Genomic DNA, 25,957 nt, shown 5'->3' on the forward strand with positions numbered 1-25,957 from the left:
GGGTTCCAGAGAGAGAGAGAGAAAGAGAGAGTGAAAAGGACTGATGATAATACACAAGCAAAGTCACACATGAAATGAACCCCATTTTGTATCCATTTTTAATCAGTACAGTTGCAGGTATGGATGCAGAGGACTGGGTACTGGGAGGAGTTGTATGTTAAAATTGGTGTTAAATGGTTCATAGTGTCAAGAGCCTATCATAAATGGCCTCCTGGGTCTCCCCAAAAGTGGCCCATCTCCACAAGGCCAATCTTCCGCTACCCTGAGATCACAATTGGCTGCATCCTGGGACTAGCTGTTTCTACCAGTGAGGTCCCATAACTGATGGGAGCTTGATCACCAGCTCATCAGTGTGGCTCAGTGCATTCAGAGCTCTCCCAGTATGCGGCTAACTGAGTCGACATGATATCAGCTGCCAAAACTGTCTTTTTTTTTTCCTGAATATTTGTAATCCTCTCTGACATTTGCAAATGTTCAAAATCACTTGAAGGCTGCTATGAATGTTGAACAGCTGGTTAAAAAAATCTTTAACATTAAATATTAGAAAACTTTAAATGACCAAAATAACACTTTAAAAAAAGTTAAAATCATTTAAATTAACTTAAAGAGCATGCTGCCCTACTCACCTCCCCCATGTTGCATTGTTCAAGATCTTGAACAGATCCATTTGCCATTGGTTTAGAGGGTGAATTCCTCAGCAAGAAGGGCAAGGGATTTTGTAGAAGGTAGTGCTGGAATGAAGAACTCACCAAGGTTTTCCGAAGCCAGCGTGTCGAACCACACTGAAATAGCAGCATGACCTGGACATGAGTCATCAGTTGGCTTCAAGCAGATCTCTCCCATTGAGTTGGATCAGAGGTGGTCACTTAGCATAGATCTTGCACATCTGAATGAGGCATTTCATGCCAATACTAGGATACCTCTCCTCCGACCACCCATCCCGCCATCCCCTACAGCGTGCACTGCGGAATAGCTTGTTGGAAGCTTCCTCCAATATCAAGCTGGATCCCACTGCAGGTATCTTTTGGATAGGAAAGGTTCATCATACATCTGTGGAATTGATTGCCACAGATGGCTGTGGAGGATAAGTGATGGAGTATATAAAAAGTGGAGGTTGATTGGTTCTTGATTAGTAATGGTGTCAAATGTATGGGGAGAGGAGAATAGGATGGAAATGAAAATACATTGGCCAAGATTTTAATGGCAGAGTAGACTCAATGGACTGAATGGCCTAATTATGCTCCTTCATCTTGTGGAATGGCATTAAAAAAATTAATATGAGAGGAAATTGCAAGCAGTAAAATACTTGTGTATTATTGTTCTAATATATACCATATCTGGCAATTGCTTTGGAGTGAAACCTGTGTTCTGCTTTGCATTGTCAGGTGCATCTCTTGCGAAATGCTGGGGATGAAGTAACCATCACTGTTCAGTACCTCAGGGAAGCCCCTTCATTCCTGAAGCTCCCTCTAGGTAAGCAACAAGAATAATATGGATGGGTTTTTCATTCTTCTCTATTTTGATGCCAATCTTCTATCAAATGGGAAAGAATCTCTGGAATTGTCTATCCCCAAGGATGGTGGAGGCAGTTGATTAGGTATTCTTAAGGTGGAGAGAGTTACTAACAATTTGAAAGAGTGAAGGAATTGAGTAATCAAGGAATTGTCACTGAAGAGGAGTTAAGGCCAGCATCGAGCAGTCATAATTATATGACAAGGCAGGCTTAAGGGAATAATAACCTGCAGCTGCTCCTATTTTCTTGCGTCTTGATTTTTTTGGGTATTAAACAGGATGATGGAATCAGATACAATGATTTCATTTCAGAGGCATTCAAGTGGGCAATTAAATGGTCAAGGCTATGAAAGATGCAGTCCTAAAATGGGCAAATGGGATTAGTGTAAATGGGTTAAAATGTCGATATGGACAGGGCGGGCTGAAGTGCCCGTTTCTGTGCTGAACAACTTTAAAAATATTGTCAGAAGGAATTTTCAAAAATTACCTCCCTGAATTAGTCACAAAATGGTTTGAGATAGTGTTACAATCTTGATTAATTTTTTTTTTGTCATTTAGTTGGCTAATTGGTCCCTTTGAATTTGAAATTTCGCTTGCGTGTTGCTTCAGCAGAAACCAAATAGCCTGAATATGCCTGACATTGTCTGATCTCAGAAGCTAAGCACGGACAGGCCTGGTCAGTTCTTTAAAGGGAGACCGCCGAGGAACATCAGGCGCTGTAGGCATCTATGAGAAGTGCTGGACAAAGTGGTGCCTCTCTGTCTGCCTTACAGTAGAAAAAAAATTAAAGAATTTCATGTATATTACATTCTAAATGTAATATTACATTACAATAATGGAACCTTTACCTTTTGCTATTTTTCAACCATTTTTGTAAATATATTTCACTTGCCTTCTAAGATCTGATGTATTGACATTGTATAATTAGATTTTCTACCCAAGAAAAGAATGGAAGTTTTTAAATGTTGTACTGATATGTCGCAGGGACTATTTCCTTCAGAAATCCCTGGTCCACAAGGAATTTTCCCTTGCAACCACGGGTGATGCAACCACTTGCACTCTCAGCCACTTCCTTCCCACCATCCAAGGACCCAACAGCCCTTCCAGGTGAAACAGTGATTAACATGAACTACTTCCAATCTAGTGTCGCGACATGGGTAATCCCTATTCTGGAGAAACTAAATGCAGATGTGATGACTGCTTTATGGAGTGCCTGTATTCAGTCCACAGGGATGACCCTGAGCCTCCTACTCCCTCGCATTATAATTTTCCATCACACTCACATGCTGGTCTTCCTGTGTGTGGCATCCAATACTGTTATAATAAAGCCCAATGTAAGCTTGAGTGACAACATCTCATCTTCCATCAAGGCATGTTTCAACACAGAGTTTATAGGTTCTCCCCTTGACCTCCATGGGTTTTCCCCGGGCTCTGAAGTTCCCTATTGTGGTGTGCTGTGGTAGCAGCAAACAAGCACAAAACTCAAAAGACTGTACAACAGGCTTTATTCAGATAAAAGTCTGAACATCAGTTCATGCCTTGGTGGCTCCCGTGTGACTGGCTCAGGAGGGGCCGGCTCAGGTCTATATTCGGGTTAGCTGATTGACAGCTGGCCAGATGGAGTTAGCCCGTAGGGACAGAGATTGTCCCCTGCAGTAGGCTGGTGGTCTTAGCACCACACCTCCAAAACATACTGGATTGTAGGTTATGGGGCGTTTCAAGTGGCTAGAATCAGCTTCTTCCATGTTGTAAATAAAATTATGCAATTCTTACATTTGTTTGTCTATGTTCTTGCTTTCCAACTGCTGCCATTGATCAGATGACCTTATTTCATGCTTCACTTGGTCACTCTGTTTTCCTCTCAGGGACACCCCACTTCCCCAGCACCCTTCAGCTCAGCAGGCTTCTTGTGTCCCTTTGACCAAAAATATTTTTCTTCCCAAAGATGTGATCTAAGCTGCTGATTTTTTTCAACTAAAATTCTAATAGTGGCAGATTCCCTTTCCCTATCACTTCTCAGCTTTTTATCACGTCTGCCTTCCCACCCATTACCATCTGTTTCCCTGTGCTCCTCCCCCTGCCCCTTCTTCCCTCCTCCCCAACCATTTTATTCAGACACCTGCCTGCTTTTTGTTCATAACTTTGTGAAGGTCTCCCACCCAAAACATTGGTTATGTATCTTTATCTTTGCAATGCAAAGAACACTGCGTAGTATACTGAGTTTCTCCAGTATTTTTGTGTAGACTATCTAAATTGTTCTGATCACCTAATAGAACTGCTCAATGATGCATTGATGAGTTGTCCTCTCTTGACATCTCTTCTATATTAAAACTGCTGCCATTCTCCCTCTATTTTCTAGGCTCACCAGGCCCATCCAGTGATCACAGCAGCGGGACATCCTCACCCCTATTTGACAGTGGTTTACATTTAAATGGAACCTCAACCAATACCGTAAGCTCTTCTGGTTGTCTTTCGATCATTGCTTAGCAGTGATTTTATTTTAAAAGTAAGGAAAACTGAATGATAGCTTCTTGATTGTTGAGCTAATCTTTAAGACAACCACACATGAACCTCTTCCCATACCTCACGACCCTTCAATGACTCCATGACCCTTAACACTGCAGCTGCCTCATATTCTCTGGAGGTGAAAGACTGCACAACAGGGTAATATAATGGCTGATGAAACCATTCTATAGGATTATTGCCACTGGTACCTTTGCAGAAAAGTGACTGCTGCTTCATCATGTTTTCAGTTTCCATTTTACGCGTGTTACTTGGCAAGTTAATTCAGATGCAGCCTCACTTTCTAGGAACAATGCAAGGCGGACGTCTGCCCTGAATTAAGGATTAAATTGTTAAGGTTCAGCAGTCTTATTCTGGCAAGCTCAAAGGCTTGTGAGTGCACAACAGAAATGTAATTGAGGTGCATTAAAGGGATTCGTTTGAGGGCAAGATTAAGCTGCTTGATCAAGGAACATTTTGTTTCAGTGTTGGTATTTATTGTCAAGCCATTCACAGTATTTTTAAAAGCAAGTGGAGGACAAATTTAATTCTGCAGCACTAACCCATTGAGTCAATGACAACTGGAACCAAATTAAAGGAATGCAGGAATGCACGTTGCCTTCTTGTGCAACTGTGAACTACATGTGTCCCTGAGAGTAAGGCAGCATACTCAGCAGGTGAGCAGGGGTCTCCCCTGCTCCCCTTTACTGTGTTGACAGTTTTAAGACACAAAAGCAAATGTAATGTGTAACCATTGCAGTAAGTTAATCAATTCATCTGCTGCTATGATACAAGGAGCAAACGAGTGAAGATGTTCAATGAAGCAGTCACCAATTTAAGTTTGGTCTCACCAATTTGGAGGTGGCTTCATGGAGTGCATCAAATGCAGTAGATCAGGTTGGACCATGAAAAGCTCTGCCTCACCTGGTAAGTGTGTTTTTGGCCCTGGATGGAGGTGAGTGGGGAGATGTAGGGACTAAGCTTTGCACTTTCTGCAGTTACAGCTGGAAGTGCTAAGGGGATGAAGGGTGGGTGGGGAGGGAATACTGAACCTGGGAGTAACAGAGTGACATATCCCTGTGAAAAGCAGACAGGGAGGAAAGAGGAAAAGATGTGGCTGGTAGTGGGATCATGAAGTTGGCAGAGGTATTGGAGATAATGTGTTGGATGCAGAGGCTGATGGGGTGGAAAGTGAGGACAAGAGGGACTCTGTTTTTACTTGGGAAAGGGCAGAAATACTAGAAAAAGAGGAGATACAGGTCCAGGTACAAAATAAAAAGAATCCTGAAAAGGTAGGGAGGGGAATCCGAGCATTCAACATTCTGCAAAGGACTTGATGAAGTAATTCACTTTATCTTAACCGTTGTGAGGAAGCCTTTGTTTGCCAATCATTGCACTTACAAATCCCAAGCAAAGGAAGGATAATTTTTCCTGCAGATCCTTGTCAGGCCACAGATTTCTTCCATGTTGCCGAACATATAAGCAACATCGCACAACCTGGTGTACACTACATCATACAAACATTCTTCCTGCAAAGCATACAACTTCACCTCATTCCTTCCAGGCAGGAAAAAGCAGATGGATTGAGCACAAAGGTTTGCATGCACGTTGCCTTCTTGTGCAACTGTGAACTACATGTGTAGCCGGGTGGAGAGTAAGGCAGCATGCTCAGCAGGTGAGTAACTGTTATCCCAGCAGGGGGCATCATTCCTCCATTCTTCAGTAGTCCGTTGACATCTGCATTTGACCCATTACTGGGTAACAAAGGTTATCTGCTCATGCTTTACTCAAAAGTGAGTTTGCTAATCGGATCCCAATATAGGCACCCGCATATAATGCCTCACAGCCAGGAATGGGCTGAAGATGCTCTCCACCATTGAGTGGTTCTCCAGCTGAAGTATGCTGCACAACTTGGCCATTATAAAGGAGTGAGCTTTGCCACCAGCTCCAAGGTAGAAATGGAAGGCCAGAAAAAGGAGAGGAAGAGCAAAAGGAAAGAGAAAGACAAGAATAAAAAGAAGCTTTCAGTTTCTACACTAAAGGATGAATGAGCAGCATCAGTAACTTTAGACGTCCCTCTCATACACCACTAGAATTTCACGCACTCAGCCTTTCCTTTATCGATCAATATATTGTCCCCTCTCTGACAAAACAAAGTAAATCTACCAGAAAATGGTTGTGAGTGAGTGCTGTTCTTGGATTACTTGAGTCAAAATTAAATGGTTATGTATTGTAATTAGGTTCATGTAATATTTCAATGTAGTGGGAATCAGTGTAAGATATAAAATGCTCATTTGTCCATTGAGTGGCTTTTGTTGCTTGGCAGCATCACTTACCAATAATGAGAATGTCAGATGAGCTAGATTGTATGAAGCAAAGTTTAATAGCCTGAATGGGAACTAATACATAGCACTAAATCACATGAGAGAAAAAAAACAGTTTAAAGATGGAAGTGACTCAGCCCTTTAAGATGATAAAAAAGCAAAGAGAGTGTAGATGTAGACAGGATTTATAACATCACCCAGGAGCACAGAACACAATGGAAACTGACAAAGTTATCAAAGCTTGTGTGAGATTGTGAATTGGAAGCTTTTTTTAAAGCTTCCTCTCTGAGTCGTGGAACAGCAAAGCACATAATGTAATATTGATTAGTCTCTTCAAGGAAATCATGGATAAATATTCTGTTGGAATTGAAGGTTAATGGCAGAGGTGATCAATGGAAACCCAAATCTGATTAATGGTCAGAACAAAGAGGCTTCACCTATGGAGAGCAATTAATCCGGCTTCAATAATAGAGATCACTTTATGTGGGCCAGGGCAGTTAATGTACTAAATCTTCCTTTATTAGTTTGACTAACTAGAGTACAGTGCATAAGAGTTGAGAAACAGGCCAAAGGAATGCTAGGTGCTAAAATTCAAGTGAACGTGATTTAGAGCATGGATTTAATGGGATAAAAGGGTTCTCCTGGCTGGGGAGTTGAAGTAAAAGGCTGGGCCAAGATGATGGAAGTGAATAGGTGCAGCAGCAAATGTTGCCAGGAGGAAGAGTTTGGAATTGATTTTTAAAGGGAAGGAGGCCTGAGCAGAATTCCAGAGAGAAAGATCAATGGAGGTATGCAGCGTGAATAAAAGCTCTCATGTCTGGAGGGAGAACAAATGCTTTTATTAGCTTATAACTAAAGGTAGGATTCAGCAGTAGTCTTCAGAAAGGTTCTGGGTTTAGGTGGGAAACCAGGATTATATGTGGGCAGATGGAGGTGGAACCAGGAGGCAGGGCCAGCCATCAGCAAAACAACCTACCAGTGAATCCCAGTTCGCTGCATTCACCCTTCCTGTACAATTTAGGGTCTGTGAATGAAGACAGAGAACATGGGTTCAGAAAAAAATAGGGTGAAAAATATACAGTTATTTACAAATTTACAAATTTAAGCAGTCCGGGGGTCCAGAGATCCTGGTGGAGTGCCTTAGCTTTGGGGGGCCTTGGACGCCTTGGGTCTCCTGGTCCCCTTGTGAGGGAGGAGAGGCAGCTGGGTCTCCGGCTCGATGGTGGGGTGGGGGGTGCACTTTCCTCCTGAATCGGATTCCCTGAGGCCCTGACTGGGGGTGGCGAGAATGAGCTCCATGGCTCACAGGACACCTGAGGCAATGGACCCTCTGTTCTGGCCAGTGCCAGGTCCTTGATGGAGACAGTGTCCTCCCTGCCATCTGAGTGCTCCACATAGTCGTATGTGGGATTGGCATGGAGCAGTTTCTCCTCACGTGCTTCCTGAGAAGGACTGGACCAGGAGTAATGAGCCAGACTGGGAGTGTAGTTCTCGATGCTGACCCTCTTTTGACCTTCATGAGGAGCAGCGTTGGTCACAGTATATAATAGCAGCTGGATGGAATAGAGCACCATGGGGAAGACTTCCTGCCAGTGTGAGTCTGGAAGGCCTTTTGACTTCAGGAACAGTTTGACAGCTTTCCAGACTGTGGTGTTCTCCTTTTCAACCTGCCCATTTCTCCAGGGGTTGTAGCTAGTAGTCCTGGTGGATGAAGTGCCCCTCACCAGTGGTACTGGCGTAGCTTGTCACTCATAAAGGATGAGCCCCGGTCACTATGAATTTAGCTGGGATACATGAACAGGGTGAAAATTGAGTCCAGCGCCTATATGACTGCCAAAGTGGACGTGTCTGGGCATGGAATGGCAAAAGTACTTGACAATGACAGAGAAGAAGAATGGATTCCCATTCATGGAGGGGAGAGGTCCCTTAAAATCGACACTGAACCGTTTAAAGGGCCTGGATAACTTGATCAGGTGCACTCCGCACAGACCTGACAAGACCTGGCCATTTCCTTGACGTCTTCCATGGAGTAGTTCAGATTGCACGCCTTGACAAAATGAGTCATGCGGGTAACCTCTGGATGGCAGAGCTCATTATGCAGAGTCTGCAGTTGGTGGGTGTGTGCAGAGGCACAGCTTCCTCTGGATAAGGCATCTGGAGGGTCATTAATGGCTCCTGGCTGATAGACCATGTCATAATTGTAGGTGGAGAGCTCGATCCTCCATGTAGCTATTTTGTCATTCTTGATTTTTTCCCCTCTTAACATTATTGAACATGAATGTGACCGAGGGCTGGTCAGTGAGGAGTGTAAATTTCCTACCAGCCAGTTAGTGTCTCCAGTACATTACAGCTTCTACAATGGCTTGAGCCTCCTTTACCATAGATCGGTTTTGGATCTCGTGGCCTTGTAATATCCAAGAAAAAATTTCCAACTGGCCTGCCTGCCTGGTTGAGGGAAGCAGCCAGGGCTACGTCTGAAGCTTTGCTTTTCCCGTGGAAAGGTACATTTTCATCCACCACGTGCATGGCAGCATTTGTTATGTGGTTCCGGAGGTAGATAAAAGCCGTTTGGGGTTCAGCCAAGAAGGGAAAATTAGTGACTTTTAAGAGAGGACGAACCTTAGCAGCGTATTGAGGGATCCACTGAGTATAATATGAGAAAAAATCCCAGGCATCTTCTCAAAGCCTTTGAGGTCCTTGGAATGGGAGCTCTATCAGGATCCCTATCAGGATCGGGGCCAATGATGCCATTCTCCACCATGTAGCCAAGGATAGCCAGACGTTTTGTCCTGAGCACACACTTGTCAGAGTTATGTGAGGTTCGGGGCTTTTGCCGCATGGAAAAAACTCTGGAGATTGGGGTCAACTATACAATGTTGTCTTCCAAGGTGTGGCCACAGATGGTGACATTATCGAGGTAGGGGAAGGTAGCCATCAACCCATACTCATCCACCATTCTACCCATCTGCCTCTGGAAGATAGAATCCCCATTTGTAATACCAAAAGGGACCTTCCAGAATTGGTAGAGAGGACCTCAGCCTCAAATGCTGTATATGGATGGTCCTTGGAATGGATTGGCCTCTGGTGATAGGCAGCTTTCAGGTCATAGACATGATATTGTGCAATATCATTCAACACATCCAAAATACGAGGAAGGGTTTATGCGTCCAGGAGCGTGTACTGATTTAATAGTTTGGCTATAGCCTGGACCTGCTTTCCTCCTTTACCACTATCACTTGTGCTCTCCCTGCTTCGAGGATACCTTCATCCAGCAGACATTGATTCTCCGACTTTATAAACTCTTGGTCTGCTGCACTGTATGTCCTGCTCTTAGTAGTAATGGGCTTGCCATCTGGGGACAGATTAGAGAAGAGAGGAGGGGGGGGGTCGATATTCAGTGTGGAGAAGCTGCATGTGGGTTCTGAACCATTACAAGGAGGAGGTGACCAGAATACTCCAAGGTCACGCTTTTAAGGCAACCCAGCAAGTCCAGACCCAACAATCCCGGAGCATACAATTCATCCAGAATATACAAGCAAAATTTACAGAATCCCCCCCCCCCCCCACCCTTCAAACAATAGATGTACTATACAATGTTGTTGAACATGCTTAGAATGTGAATGAGACATGAGAAATATGCGATAATTAGAAGGATGTATCTTCAGGTTGTATTTTTGCACAGTCCATTAGTCTATGATGCTTTCAGTAGAGCCCGTATTGATTAGGCATTTAGTAGAATGTCCACTTACCGTCACACTCACGATAGAGTTGCTGAGCTGGTGAGGTCTGTCCTGATCTAGGACCATAGAGTCTAGGTCTCCAGAGACTCTATGCTCTTCATTCATGTGGCCCCCATTGTCCTGGGTTTCCCTGCATGGGTAAGATGGCATTGATCTCGTGGTGCAGCAAGGCCGCCCTCCTTCCTCCGATGATGATGGCACTCTTTGAATTTGGGTCGCAGCAAGATGGCTGCTCAGACTTTTAGCACCATTTCCTCACCCACACCCTCTGTCGGTGTGTAGCGCAGCAAGTGGCTTCAGGTGAATTCAGGGCGGATGGTTTAGGCTGGAGTTGGATCCGGGAGCGGTGCACGCCATGGACTTCCCCGGGCTTCCCCTTGCATGGCAAACCCTTGCCCAATGCCCTTTCCTGCCACAGCTGGAGCACACTGAGTCTTTTTCCGGGCAACGAGATTGGGGATGCTAGCTCTTGCTGCAGAGAAAACACTCCCTACCACAGGAAGCAGCAGCCATTAAGGCAGGGATAGTGGTAGCAGCCGTTCCTTGGAAGGGCTCACTTGGGTGAGTGAGCTCGCTAGCTTCAAGGTCATCATTCTCGAGCATGGCCTGATCCAGCAATTTGGCCAGTCCTTTTTTCCCAACTCATGTACCTCATGTACCTCAAGCGGACCCCCGTGACTAGAGTGTCTTGGAGTTCTTCCTCACGAACATGGCTCATAGCCGCTTCCTTGGCCAGCATCCACAGATCCATCAGGTAGTCATCGGTGGTCTTTCCTGGCCGTTAGCAACGTAGAGCGAGTTGGTGCTTGGCTAGGAACTTGTTTTGCGACTTCAGGTACTGAGCCTTCAATGCCATGATAGCATTCACCCTGATGAATGGATACCTTTTCGTTCCTACCCTGGAAACGAGTGCAGACCTCCTGAGTTAATCGGTGTGAAAGATGTCTCTGGTCGTGTTCAGGTAGGCCTGGAAGCAGTCTACCCAGTACGTGAACTCCTCAGTTGCGTCGGGGGACAGAGGGTCTATCAGTAGCGAACCTGGCTTGAGTAGTGCTTCCATCATTTAGGGAATAAGCTAATAAAATTGTAGCGTGAATAAAAGCTCTCACAACCTGAGGGAGAACAAATGCTTTTATTAGCTTATAACTAGGGTAGGGTTCAGTAGTAGTCTTCAGAAGGGTTCTGGGTTTAGGTGGGAAACCAGGGTTATGTGTGGGCAGATGGGGGTGGAGCCAGCCATCAGTATAACACACCACCAATGAATCTCAGTTCAGTGTAAGGCAACAGCTGGGAAGTGAAAAGGAAAGGAGGAGTGAATGGAAAGCTAGGTTAAGAAAGCAACTGGATGCTAAATTATACTTTATGGTTTTCTTTCTGATTAGTTTAAATTCTCGTTTGCACACTGCTTAGATTCTTTGGAGAACATTTTTGCAAATAGGAAGACACTAATTAGACAATATTTGTCCTTCAACTCATTAGGATGATTTTTTAAAAATTGATTCTGTTTGATCTGGAATTGTATTCATCCTTTTCATTTTGAAGACTTTTCATAGGTGAAAAAGATTGTCTGACAGTGGAGTAGACCCTAATGTTGATGGATACTCATGAATTCAATTATCAAATGCAATATTCCATATAAGTTAATTCATGAAAGATGCTTTTTGTGCAGCCTCCATGGTTGGCTGTGATATGGCAAAGAAATAAATAATGGCCAGTGAAATACAATCCTGTTCCCCTCCTGTGCTTCTGTTAATTTGCACCATTTAGTAATTCACAGCATGCGGCAAACTTCTCAGATGGATGACACCTACATACGTGGGCTTCTTAGAAACCACAACAGTGCTGTTTAAACAGAACACTCCAATCTACATTTGACCTCTTTTCTGACCTATTCCATTGAAAGTAGCTGAGAAACTTTTGCTAAGATGGTGAAAACCTGTAATGACTGTCCTGCGAAGTGCAGGATCTGAGATCATGAAATATCATATCTGTATCACTTCATTATTCTAGATTATTTTTTGTACTGGATTCAAAATCCTTGGACAGAAATACAAAACAAGAGGTTGGTACAAAGAGTGCTTTTATAAACTTAATTGCATCAAAAGAACATTTACAATAAAAGCTGATGTTTCCTGGTCACAGATATGCCCATCCTTGGCAGTCAAAGGAAGGAATGAGTCACAGGAGTCAGGGAAGAATGCGTGCTGAGAAATTTAAGTGTGTACTGTTTAAGGGGGGGGGGTCTGTTTCCAAATATTTGTTTCCTGGTATGAATTGTGATTATAATCACTTTTGGATCAAACCACGCTATTTAAGAAATGTGATGCTTCATTTTGTGTGCGTCAAGGCCACTTTGCTTGTCAGTTACATGAAGGGTGACATCATTGCCAAAGGTGCATGGTAGGGAAATTGAGATCAAAATGTTTTTGCAGCAACCATTGCTGAACGTTCCCAGGACCAAACAGCTGTGGATTGGATTTCCATTCAGGTTCATTTAATTTTTTTTTAAGAAAGCAATTTGCTGAATGAACATCAGGATTGAGCAGCATCAGTGGGGGAGAAAAGAGTTGCCAATGTTTTGAGTCAAAATCCTTTGCCAGGTTATGATGACCGTTTTCAACCCAAAATGGCGCTTTTATTTTGATTCAGATTCCAGCCTCCATATTCTCAGGTGAGTTTAATGTAAAAATCAATCTGCTGGAGGAACTAACCAGATCTAGTTGCATGAGTGGAGAAATTATTGAAATGTATGGTCTCTCCATTTTCATCTTTTAGATGGAATGGAGCTGATTTTCCACAGCTTACAACCAAATAAAGAAAATACACACTTATTTCGTTCAGCACACCGTGAAGTTGACTTTCTTTTATTATTCACTAGACACAACATTGCATTCTTCTACTCCCCAAACACCACCCAAATAAACTCCACTGACCTTCTCATTGGCTCACTGCCGCACAGGTGATGCTCTTTCCTCCTGCCAACAAAGGTAACTGCACGAACATGACAGACACCACCCTCCTGCCCAATCAGTCTCTGAGCCATGCATGGAGGTGACTGCTTGGAACTGTCCCACTGCATAACAATCCAGTGGGCTGACAGTTCGGCCTGACCTCCTACGTTAGTACAAGACGAGTGATGCATGGTCCGACTGGCAAGGGTTCGACTTGTCTACTTTTCTTCTGACCCTGGCTCCGACGCAGAACGTAGACCATCGATATATGCTGTCGATAGAGATCATGTTACCTTTTCCATTCCTGTTGATCACAAAAGTCTCTGGGTGGTGTCATTAGACCATTGTAAATGGGCTGAAGTGGTTTGCGAACAGCATCATGCCAGAGAAACAATTGAGTACAGCGTTGTAAATCATTTGGCCCATGCACTGCAGGTGATGCCTGCCGCATAGGAGCAGGTCGGATTAATCTTGTGTTTTCCCCAAAAAACATTCAAGATAACTAGCCAGATCACAGAGCAGCATTGTGCTTGAGCTCTGATTCACAAACTCGCCTGGCAAGGTGAACCTAGTGCCACATACTAGCTCTGCCGCTGAACATCTAAGATTTGCCGTAAGTATGGCATCCTCTTAAGACAGCCTCCACTTCACAGGCAATCTGCTCTGGAAGGTGCTCCGCAAGTAAACTGTACTCAGTCTTCTGACATGTCACACTGAGGGCAGAGCCACACACTTTGAGGATCATAAACCATGCTGGTGCATTATTAATAAAAGGAGGGGGGGGTTCTTTAGTTTGACCTCCCCAACTGCTCCTGTAAGGGGTTTAATCCTCATCACTATCCATTTTAAACTAGAATATACTGTGAATTCATACTGGGGTCACCACTTGTAACGGCACTGATTTACCCCAGTGAACAAATAAATGAGAATACACTCACTTGTTTCTTTCAGGACACTATATAGTTGATTTTCATTTTATTATTCACTAGACACAACATTGCATTCTTCTACTCCCCAAACACCACCCAAATAATCTCCTCTGACCTTCTCATTGGGTCACTGCTGCACTCTCATTGTCCTCCTCCCGACGAAGGTAAGCACGTAACCGTGACACAAACCTCCAAATGAGATAGCAGTGATCCCACCTAATTTCTCATCTCAATTGTGACCTAACAATCTGTTTCACACACCTCTAGAGACACAATGGGCTCAACTTTATTTTCAGGGCACCATCACCCACTTCAATCTTGACAGGAATATCTCTCGCCATCAGGGATTTTCTTGTAGGACTCCACCCAATGCTTTCAGTAATTTAGCTTGTTTGCACATGTGACCCCTGGGACAATCCTTGGCATCTGACTGCTGGTCCTGCCCTCTCTATCCCCCTCCCCCACCCCATCATCCTGTACAATGGTCTTGGTCTTGGTCCTGAGAGATTGAGAAGTAAGACCACCCTTGGAAGCTGCTAACAGGTTTTGACTCATTGAGCTGAAATAGCCTTTCTTTCAAGTCATGAAGAAATATAAAAAGAATGGAAATAATTTCTCAAAACTAGACTTTTGATTCGATTAAACGATTTCTGATTGGATTCAAGTTTAAGCAAGATGTGTGCATGCATATTCTTAACGTGATTAGGGTGCCCTGACACTTTCTGATGAGGAATCGTGTCTGCATTGCTCATGCATGGTGGGAGATTGCAATACATGCAAAGCATATCATCTGTTGTGCAGCCAATATTTGGGGACAGCATTGTTCGATTAGGTTTTAACTCTCTACTGAGCAGATGGCAACTGCACCCCACTCTACTGCCACCAACCATCCACATTGCTTAAGATAATAATCAACTACTTGCAGTAATGAGGGGACTGGTTACTTGTTGCGATTTGTTGGTGTTTGATAATTGCATAATTTTGCAATTCGGGAGATGTCAAGGGAGCCCATGGTTGGAGAATCATATATTTTGGAGTTCCACCTTGTTACTGCCACAGTGAATGGCTTTGGTCATTTCACTGGATTTGCAATGTGTTGGGAATAATGCAGAGTGCAGCAAAGTGGTATAGCAGTTGGTGCTGCTGACTCTCAACCTCAATAGCCCATGCTCGCTTCTAACTGGATGTTGTCTGTGTAGAGTTTCCCTGACTTTTGGAGCTTCTCTTGGGTGTCCAGGTTGCTGCAACATGCCAAAAACATATTGAGTGGTTGATAATTGGCTACTGTTAACTATCCCCACTGTTGGTGGGAAGAAGGAGATCAGGGTAATAAGAGAGAGAATGGGTTATGGGGAAATAGGTGAAGGAATGCAATTGACAGGATTACTCTACTGTGAAAACCAGGCTTGACTCAATTGGCTGAAAGATCACCAGTCAAGGAATTCCTATGTCATGAAAATCAATGCATGGTGTGAGGTAGAAATCAGGATATTTCATGAAATGATTGTTTGTTTATATTAGATTGATTAATTCAATAAACTGGCTATTGGGGTCTTGCTTCTACTGTCTAAAGTCTAGCACCTCTAGGTTCAAGAAGAGCTTTTTTTCCAATGGCTACCAGGCTCTTGGCCCTCTCCTTACCACCCAAATTATAAATTACATCAGAGATGACACCTGCAAATTTGAGGAAAAACAACTTGTTTGATCTGGGCCCCTGCAACCAGATGGCGTTAACATCAACTTCTCTGCTTTCTGTCCACCACCAACCTCCATCCCTCCCCTCCCCTATCCCTCTGACTCTTTTCCTTCAGTTCTGCAATCACAGAGTCACCCGGTCCCTTGATCAATTCTCACCTTTCCTCTCCTGACCTCCTATCCATATTGTCTGCAGGCCTGTGCTTCACCCACAAACACCCCACTTTTCCTCCTTTCTCCCCCCAGTCCTCCAGCCTTTTTATTAAAGATCCTGGCTGCTTTTTGTAGAAGGGCCCAGGCCCGAAATGTTGGTTATCTATCTTTACATCCTATGGGATGCTGTGAGTCCTGCTGTGTTCCTCCAGCAACATGTTGCAGCATGCTGTGTTTATCCTGTTCTCTTTTGAGGTATTTTGTGTGAAAAGTTCAATTGCGTGTGGACATCTCTCTCACATCTGTTTAATTTCCTGTAGTTATGTTTAATATGGTTTGTTTTAACTCCTCATCTAATCACATGCCAGAATATTTTATAGGAGCTTGGAGGTGATGCTGCAGCTGTTTAAGGCATTGGTGAGGCCAGGTTTGGAGTACTGTGCTCAGTTCTAGTCTTCAAATTATAGAAATGATATAGATAAGGTGGAGAGGGTGCAGAGAAGGTTTGCAAGGATGTTGCCTGGCTTACAGCATCTGGATTACAGGGAGAGATTAAGGAGACTGGGACTTTATTCATTGGAACGTAGACGGTTGAGAGGGAATTTGATAGAGGTATTTAAAATTATGAAAGGAATAGATAGACTAGACATAAACAGACTCTTTCCCCTGAGGGCAGTGGAGGTTGGAACAAGAGGGCATGAGTTAAGGGTAAGGGAGCAAAAACTTTAGGAGAAATATTAGAGGATCCTTTTTCACTCAGCGAGTGGTGGCAGAATGGAATGATCTTCCAAAAGAGGTAGTTGCGGCAGGGTCCCTTCTGTCATTTAAGAGAAGGTTGGATACATACATGGATGTGAGGGGGTTGGAGGGTTATGGGCGGAGAACGGGAGTGGAGAGCTAGTGGAGTTGTTCAAGTGAACCGCTGCAGACTCAAAGGGGCGACATGGCCTGTTTCTGTGCTGTTAACGGTTAAATGGTTAAATGTGAGTCTTCTGTAGAGGCCTAAAGTTGGCAGCGGGTAACATAAATTGGTTTCATTCTTTGCTAATTTTGATGAAGAAATGGCAAAAACCTAAGTAACAATGGAACAAAATTTTTAGAGTGAAGACCATTTTATTTTTAGGGACATCTTAATGCATTAATATTTGCAATGTAATTGGAAAAATGATTGGCCTGTAATTATTTTGTGCTGGAAAGATGTAATAACCAGATGCCACAGCAGCCAAGTCCAAATGGATGTTGAAGACAATCAGGGAAACTGCATGATGGGGAATGAAGAGAGAGGAGACCAGCCACAAAGTTAGGGACCCCATTAATATCTGGGAATTGATGTTTTCATGGAATATCTGTTACTTTTCATTCTTGCGGTGGTTTTTTAAGCCAAAAGAGTCATTTAAAAGTCATTTGCTGACATTCTTTACAGTTATGAGAGCGGGGAGAGATTAATATGCTTTTCATCTAAATGTGCTGATAATTTTTCATGCGGTTTGATGAAAATTCATTAACTTGAAACTTCAGCTCAGCTTGTTTCTCCACATGTTACTGAACCAGCTGTGCATTTGTAGCTGTTTCTGTCTTTGTCTCAGCTGAATAAAGGTCTGCTGTGATTTCTCTCACTCTGGTAATGGCCAGTGATGCAGATCTGTTGGGCCTTATTATAACTTGAGCAATGACAAAGGGGAAGGGTCCTGCATGAGACACTGATGCCCATTCTGCTAGATCGAAGTATGATAATGGTGGATGACACTTCCAATCTCCACATAGTCATGGATAAATGGGTGAGGCGACAGCATATGATCCCTTCAGTGATATCTATGGTAGAATCCACAGTGGTGCAGATCAAAGGCGCAATCTCTCAATACTGTAATGCTCTTGTTCGTCTGCAGAGACTTTGTTCTCCAGTTTTCAAAATATGTTCTTCGGCTTAGCGTCATCCTGGTGAAATATTATAAACAGGTTCAGGGCAGTGATTTTTGAGACCTCACTGCTGTTTACAAAAAGTTATCTCAGATCCTCACTGATTATAGAATGAGTTCGCTTTGGCTGACAGTCAACAGCATGGGTATATGAAAATAGGTTAGAGCAGTCACAATGCCAATCCATTGCAGTGCATAGCTCAAGGATGTCTCTGGTCTCTAGTTTGCTAGTATTCTGTCAGGAAAATTTTGCAGCCAGCCTGTGCTTCAGGAGAGCTCCATATCCAACTGACACACCCTCCGCTTCAGGGAGGAGAAAATCACACACGAGCATGCAAAGGGTGCCAAATGTTCAGTTCAGTAGTACAGTAAACCAGTGCCACATACTTGGAATGCATTATGGAGTGCATTTGTTTCATTAGTGAAATGAAGTAGAAGTTATGAGAGGCTGATTTGAGGGGATGGTGGATTTAAGCATGTTCATTTCTTTTTAAAATTTTTATTGATATTTATAATATGAATTATATGTGCTACAGAACTAGTTAAAAAAAGTTACAATCATGATCTTATATAGAAATTCAGAACTACATATAACACAAACATAATAATACAATAGAACCTAACAAAAAAAAAGATAAATTCTGAACCCATTCTCCTAAACAAGATCGAAGGGTGACATTTAAAAAATTCAATCTTAGAGAGAGACAGCTCTGTGCCAAAATTCCAAATCAACATTAACTCTTAAGGTTAAGATACTAGTCCATAAATGAGCCCCATATCATTTGGAAATTTCTATTTGAATCAATAGCAACATGTCTAATATTTTTTCCAAGTTTAAACAAGGCTTAATATCCCTTAACTATTGTGCATGTGTAGGTGAAATATTATCTTTCCATTTAATCAAAGTTGCACGCCTGGCCATTACGAAGAAAAGGACAAAAAGTGTCATTGAATTGAAGTTAGTATATCTTCATTACAAAGTATTCCAAAAAGAGCTCTTAAAGGGTTAGGTTCCAATTTCAATTAAAAAAAAAAATAACTGATAGAGTTTGAAAAACTTCCTTCCAAAATTCTTCTAAGATAGGGCAGGTCCAGAATATGTGAATTAAAGATGCATCACCTTACATTTGTCACATCGAGGATTTATGTCAGGATAAAAACGAGACTGTTTACCTTTATGCTCCATGAACCATTTAAATTGCAACAAACAAAGGCACTTCATTTTAAAACATACCTGTAGCTTGGGGCTTTGAAATAGAGCAGTCCCGAAACAAGAAAGCCTGCAGATGTTGAGATTGTAGTAAATACACAAAATTGCTGGAAAAACTCAGCAGGTCATTGGAGGCAATGAGATATAACCAAAGTTCTGAGCCTAAGTCCTTTGTCAAGGTATGAGTAAAAAGCAGGTAGGTGTCTGAATAAAAGGTATGGGTAGGAGGGAGAAGGAGCAGGGGAAGGACAGGCATATAGGCATGAGAATGGGGCAAGGTTACCACTAGTAGATCCCTGGTATTACAGAATATAATATTCTTCATGAAGCACAGGTGACCAATGTGTAGCAGGTTTAGATATGAGAGATCAAGAATAGATTTTCATTGCAGATTATACAAGAACTAAGAGGACAGATTAAGGCTGAAGACATAATATGTGGGGGGGGGGGGGAATACAAACTAGAATGGTAATCACCTGGAAATTACGGCTGACAAGTAGGTGAGATCTCAAAATAATTCAGTAAGTGTTTGAAGGAAGTAAACCTCCAGAGCTAGGGGGAAGAAAATGAGACTGACTAGCTGCTCTGCAAAGTGCCAGCATGGATTCCATGGGCTGAATAGTGTCCTTCCATGCTGTAATGATGTTATGACAGTTGGAGGTGAAATTGAGCTGGATGCATATCTGACCTCCTGTTGGTATTTCATTTCATTTACATTTTCTCTCAAAATACAATGTATTATTGCATCAGGGAATGGGGTTAAATGGTAGGATGTTGATTTGATCTAGAATTTTAATATTTATTTTTGTGAAACAGTGTAAACGAGGGTGAGTAAGAAAGGGGAAGGAAATCATATATTTTAAATAGAAGAGAAACATCTGAAGGGACTGAGTTATGTTAACTATCTTAGTAGTGACTCGTTAATTAATCCGTTTTGAATTAAATTGATCACACCATGTCACCAAAATAACAAGATCTAGATCAACTAGAGAAGTGGCCCAAGGGATGGCAGATGAAATTTAACTCCGAGAAGTGTAGTGCTACATTTTAATAAGGCAAACCAGCACAAGACTTCCAATGTAAATGGACAGGGTTCTGGAGAATGTAGAACAGAGACCTAGGGATGCAGGTACATCATCCCCTGCAGGTAGTGGCTCAGGTAGACACGGTGATTAATTGTTGTTTGCTGTGCTTGCCAATTAGGGTATTGAGTACAAGGATTGGGACATCGCATGACTTCTGGTTGACCATCAAAAGGATGGATGTCATTAATCTGGTAAGGCTACAGAATGTTACCAGGACTGAGGGGTTTTGTTATAAAGAAATATTAAATTGGATGTGACTTGCTTTCCTGAAGTAGTAGAAGGTGAGAGGTGAATTTATAATGGTCAAAAAATTACGGGGAGCAGAGATGAGTTGAATAGTGGGATTCTTTTTCGCAGGGTAGGGGAGTCCAAAATTCTGGGGCACAGGTTTAAAATAAGAGAGAAGGGATGTAAAAGGGACCTTTATGGAGAAGGTTTTCATGAATTTATTGATGCTGTTACAATTCTGATGTGTAAAAGGTATTTGAGCAGGTAAATGGATAGGAAAGGTTTAGAGAGTCCAAATGCAGGCAAATGAGCTCAAACAAACATGAATGTCAGCGTGGATAAGTTGGGCTGAAGGGCTTGAATTCATGCTCTTTGACTGTAGACCAGGATTTGATGCTTGGCACAAAGTGGTCACGTTTTAGATTATAAACTAAAAGGATCAAGTGATGGAGACCGCTCAGAAATCGCAGACCAAAATGGAAATTGCATGGCAGACAAAAGGTGATGCAAACAAATTTAATGTACTGTAACTGTGAATAATAACGTCTGAGTTGATATAAATAGCATTATTTCATTCTGGAAACAGAAATAAAACCTTGAATTATATTTGAAGAAAATATTACCTATTCAAATAATGAATAAAACATGGTGATGAAAAGAAGTGAGAGACCTTTAAAGTCTCAATTGCTAGAAAGTCACCAAAAGGGAGATTGCTTATTCTTGATTTTTTGTCCCAATCCCATGTCACCAAAACCAAGGAGCTGATTGTTGACTTCTGGAAGAGAAAAACAGATGCATACAGTCCAGTGATCATTGGGGAATCAGAGGTAGAAAGGGTGAGCAAATTTAAATATGTGGGAGTCAATATCTCGGGGGATCTTTCCTGGACCCAACACACTAATGGCATCGTGAAGAAAGCATGCCATGGTCTCTACTTCCTCAGGAGCTTGTGGAGGTTTTGTATGACACCAGAGAGTTTGACAAATTGCAGCAGATGTGCGGTGGAATGTGTACAGACTGGCTATATCAATGACTGGTATGATGACACCAATACCCCTGAGTGCAAAGGCCTGCAAAAGGTAATGGATGGAGCCCAGGACAACACAGGCAAAACTCTCTCCACTATCAAGAACATCTACAGGGAATACTACCATCAGAGACCAGCAGCAATCATCAAGGATCCACATCACCTCGCACCTGCTCTGTTCATCAGGAAAGTGGTATAGGTGCCACAAGATTCGCACCACCAGGTTTAGGAGCAGCTTCTACCACCACCATCATCAAACTCGTCAACAATAACCTCAATCAGGGATTCATTTAAGGACTCTTGCTTTTGCACTTTGTTGATTTTTTTTTCCTTTCTGTATTGCATCATCAGTTTGTTCACATTTCTTTACTTGTTTACATGTGTATATTGTGTACAGTTTTTTTTGCACTACCAATAATTGGTTTTTCTGCCTGGGCTGCAGGATAAAGAATCTCGGGGTCGTATGTGATGTGTGAATACTCTGACAATAATTTTAAAATTTGAAATCTTGATTACTTGCCTGTTCTATGACCATGAAGACCTTCTATTTAGTCAGTACTTAAAAGACATCAGTGGTATTTTCCCATTCTTCCATTTTTCTAAAGAAATTGAGTTGCACTCTCTTTGGTTGTCCTGACGACCTTACCTGAAACGTTGACTGGCCATTTCTACACATAGACGGTGTCTAACCTGCTGAGTTCCTCAAGCAGCTGGTTGTTTGCTCATGGATTCCAACATCTGCAATTCATTTGCTTCTCTTGTCCTCAGTCTTGCCTCTGCTGTCATTAAAATGCACTACCGTGCATAAGCTAATGTTGATTGAGAATGATTTTTTTTTGTTTATGTCTGATTTAAGTGGTACCTATTGTTGAATTTAATCCCATCTTATTTTATGGAACTGCTGTCAGATGTTTGTTGTGATAGAGTGCTAGTGACACTCCTGACCATGAGAAGGAGTGGGAGACTAGTTGGTTCCAACTTGGTTGTGGGTTCTTTAGCTAATAAAGTATAGTTTTTTAAAACTTTTTATTACAATAAAAGAAACATCACATGGTACCAGGAGTAAGAATAAGTTGATATATCAGCAGAAAAAATGGAAAGTGTGAAGGTCCTGATGCTGTAAATTGGACTGGAAATGTCCACCATGAGAGGAGGATGTTCAAACAAAGATTCATGCTGTACCAGCAAGCCATTGGACTCAATAGCAAACCTGAAGCATGGAAGACTGCACTACTACTTATCATGGCAGGACCTCCGGCACTAGAGGTTTTTGCTAAGGCAGACGATCAGGACAAGTATGACGAGGTTATCAAGATGTTTGATGAACACTGTGCACCAAAGAAAAATGAAACATTTCATTCACACACATGGCTGCAGAGAGAGAGAGCTTTGATACTTTTTTAATACACTTCAAATGAAAAGCAAGAACATGCAATTTTGTATTGCTGCAAGATTCAATAATCTGTGATCAAATTGTGTTCAGGATTATTGATAAGAAAGTGAGAGAGGGGTTTCTGGGAGAGACAGAGCTAATTTTAGCTGGAGCTGTGAAGATATGCCATGCCAATGAATTAGCTCTACAGCACAGGAAAAAGTTTGATGATAGTGCAAATGAAGGAATAGCCATAGTGTATGTCCACACACACACACAAAAAAAATGAGATATAGGAAACTACAAAAAGATGGAGAGACATTCAATTGTAAATGATATTGCACTGAACATGCACCCAAACAATGCCCAGCCTATAGAAAAGTCTCTAATAAATGCAAAGGACAGAATCATTATGCAATGTTTTTTCCAAAGGGAAACAAAACAAAAGTGAAAGTGCCCACACTATAGAAGAAACTGTCACAGTGATACACTTTTCATTGGTATGGTAGTGCAGGAAGATTGTAAACCAACAGACACTGAACAACCAAGTGTGAACAGAATCAAGCAGGATAAGTGAACTGTGTCATTGCATACAAATACAATGAAGATAAAACCATACATCTATGCAAATCCTGTACAGCTCAAAGCTTATAATGGACAGCATCATCACGAAAGGTACAAGTTAAAGATAAAGAGCACCACTTAAGGTTCACAGTAGTCCCAGATGGACATGAATCACTGCTTGGTGACAAAGCATGTGAAAACTTAAGCCTAGTCAAGAGGGTGTATATACCTGGGAAACCTATTGTGTTAGCTGATGCATTATCCAGGGCAATGACACAGAGTGAAGCACACAATGAGAGTTCCACAGAGACAGATGTGAATCTCCACATGAACCTGATCACTGAATCTTTTCGCATATCTGATATGAAATCTAAGTAGTTCACAGATGAAACAGAAAAGGACACAGTTCTACAGAAGATCATCAAGAATCTGAATGAAGGTTGGGTTAGTGGTGAATGTCAGCCATACTACATGAAATCTGAGCTGAGTGTTGTCAATGGGCTTCTACCCAGAGCAGAATTATCATTCCTCAATCATTGTGACAAAAGATGCTGAAATGGATGCATGAGGGGTATCTTGGAATTTAAAAATGCAAGCGAACCAGAACTGCTGTTTATTGGCCAGGGATAAGTGCTGACATTGACAGGATGGTTTCCTGCTGTGAGATCTGTTTGAAACATCACGCAAAGTAGACAAAGGATCCCATGATCATAACTGATTTACCAGCAGAACCATGGCAGAAAGTTGGGACTGAACTGTTTCACATGGATGGAAACAATTACTTGCTCATTACTGAGTATCAAACTACTCTGAGATTGTGCTGCTTTCTAACATATCTGCAGCTTCTGTGATCAAATATATAAATTCGATATTTGCAAGACATTGAATTCCTTAAATTGTCTACAGTGACAATGGACCTTGCTACAGCTGTAGAGAATTCTAGAACTTTGCAGAAGAGTATGATTTTTGGCATGTGACTTCAAGTCCTCTGCATCCACAGTCAAATGGTAAAGCAGAAAAAGGAGTTCACATAGTTAAACAGTTGCTCAAGAAAGCACTAGACAGTGGTTCAGATCTGTATCTAGCTCTATTTAGTTACAGAGCTTCACCACTTAAACATGGTATGCCACCTGCTGACCCAAACAGTAACAGAGATGTCAAAGGTGTTGAATGGAAACAGAAGTGTCTGCAAAGGAGACCAAAAGCAAACTATGACAAGTCAGGGAGAAGCTTTGGGCCACTGGCACAACATGACACAGTGAGCCTCAGATTCCAACCCTTGGGACAAAAAGGCCACTGTACTGGAGGAAGTAAATCCAAGATCCTACACTGTCAGAACAGAGATTGGTCAAATACTGAGGAAGAATCAAAAGAGCCTGCTGAAAATGCAAGAGACACTGCAGAAACAGACAAATGCAGAAGATCCAGCCTGCACAGCAACAGAGGAAGCACCACCAGTGCTGGACAGTAGTGGACCAGCAGACCCAGCACAAGCACCTGTGTTAAGAGGATCCACACACATTATCAAGGCACCTGACAAACTGAATCTCTGAAAGAAAAAGAACTCCACACTTAAAAAGTTTGTGCTGCTGGTGTTTTTGTTTACTTTTGTGTTGAACTATGAAATGAATACTGTATTAATATGTCATGTTGTTAGATTAAACATCTCAAGGAAAGGGGATGTAATGATGGAGTACTAGTGATAATCCTGATCACTAGAGGGAGTCAGAGATGACTTGGTTGCAGCTTGGGTTGGATTCAAGATGGATGCTTCCACAAGGTGTGAGTTCTTTAGAACCCAAATTTATTACAATAAAAGAAACATCACAGTGTTGTCAAACATTAGCAACATTAAGGCTGCATTAAAGATCACTAAGCATACCTGAATAGTCATATTAACTAACTTCTTGTTTATGTTACTGTGCGAATTTTCCATCATCCTTGGGGAAGTTGAAGCAAGCAGAAAGACAATCACTTATTGAAAATTTCAAATAATGCTTGTCACTCACTGCCTAACCCAGTGGTTCTCAGCCATTTTCTTTCTACTCACATAATACTTCAATTATTCCCTATGCCATAGGTGTACTGTGATTAGTAAGGTGGTATGTGGGTAGAAAGAAAAAGTTTGAAAACCACTGTTTTAATCGTTATGTGCATGGTTTCCTAACTCCAAAGAAAATGGGCCAATGACAATTTTTCTCAAGCAAAATATTTCAGCAACAATTGGGTCTGGTGCAGTGATTCTCAATCTTCATTTCCCACTCACTTACTACCTTAAGCAATCCTTTACCAATCACAGAGCACTGATGGCATAGGGATTACTTAAAGTGGTATATGAGTGGAAAGAAAAAGTTGGAGAACCACTGGTCTAACCTGTCATTACAATAAAAAAAGTCACGTTACGGAGTTCAAATTTATTGTCAGAGTACATGCATACAACCTCCTTCTTTTCCCAGCAGGCCAGGCAGAATTTCTACTTAGCAGTCGTGCAAACTGTACTCAAATGAAAGAAACTTGTATGAAAGAGAGAATGTAAAAAGAAAGAAATATAAACCAACTGCGCAAATACAGAAAAAAATAAATATTCATTAATAAATAATGAGTAAAGTACGAGTCCTTAAATGAGGTTTAGATTGAGTTTGTTGTTTAGGATTCTGGGGGGGTGGGGTGGTGGGGGTGGTATTAGCAACTGCTCCTGAACCTGGTAGTACGAGTTTTGAAGCACCTATATCTCTTTCCTGATGGCAGC

At 42.1% G+C, this 25,957-nt stretch overlaps 1 protein-coding gene and 1 long non-coding RNA gene across 2 annotated transcripts in view; one reads left to right on the forward strand and one right to left on the reverse strand.

Annotated features, from left to right (window-relative positions):
* Positions 1–25,957, forward strand: part of sntg2 (syntrophin, gamma 2) — a 276,157-nt gene that overhangs the window by 99,345 nt on the left and 150,855 nt on the right. Inside the window, exons 7-8 of the mRNA XM_069888098.1 lie at positions 1,386–1,473; positions 3,872–3,963. Coding sequence (XP_069744199.1) covers positions 1,386–1,473; positions 3,872–3,963 — 180 coding nt within the window. The remainder of the gene's footprint in view (positions 1–1,385; positions 1,474–3,871; positions 3,964–25,957) is intronic.
* Positions 7,245–13,329, reverse strand: LOC138736525 (uncharacterized). Its single transcript, XR_011340344.1, has 3 exons — positions 13,012–13,329; positions 10,088–11,190; positions 7,245–7,362 (listed from the first exon to the last, which is right to left on the reverse strand). It is a non-coding gene; the product is annotated as an uncharacterized lncRNA (long non-coding RNA).

This window comes from Narcine bancroftii, chromosome 6 (genome assembly GCF_036971445.1).
Source record: "Narcine bancroftii isolate sNarBan1 chromosome 6, sNarBan1.hap1, whole genome shotgun sequence".
Taxonomy (NCBI): domain Eukaryota; kingdom Metazoa; phylum Chordata; class Chondrichthyes; order Torpediniformes; family Narcinidae; genus Narcine; species Narcine bancroftii.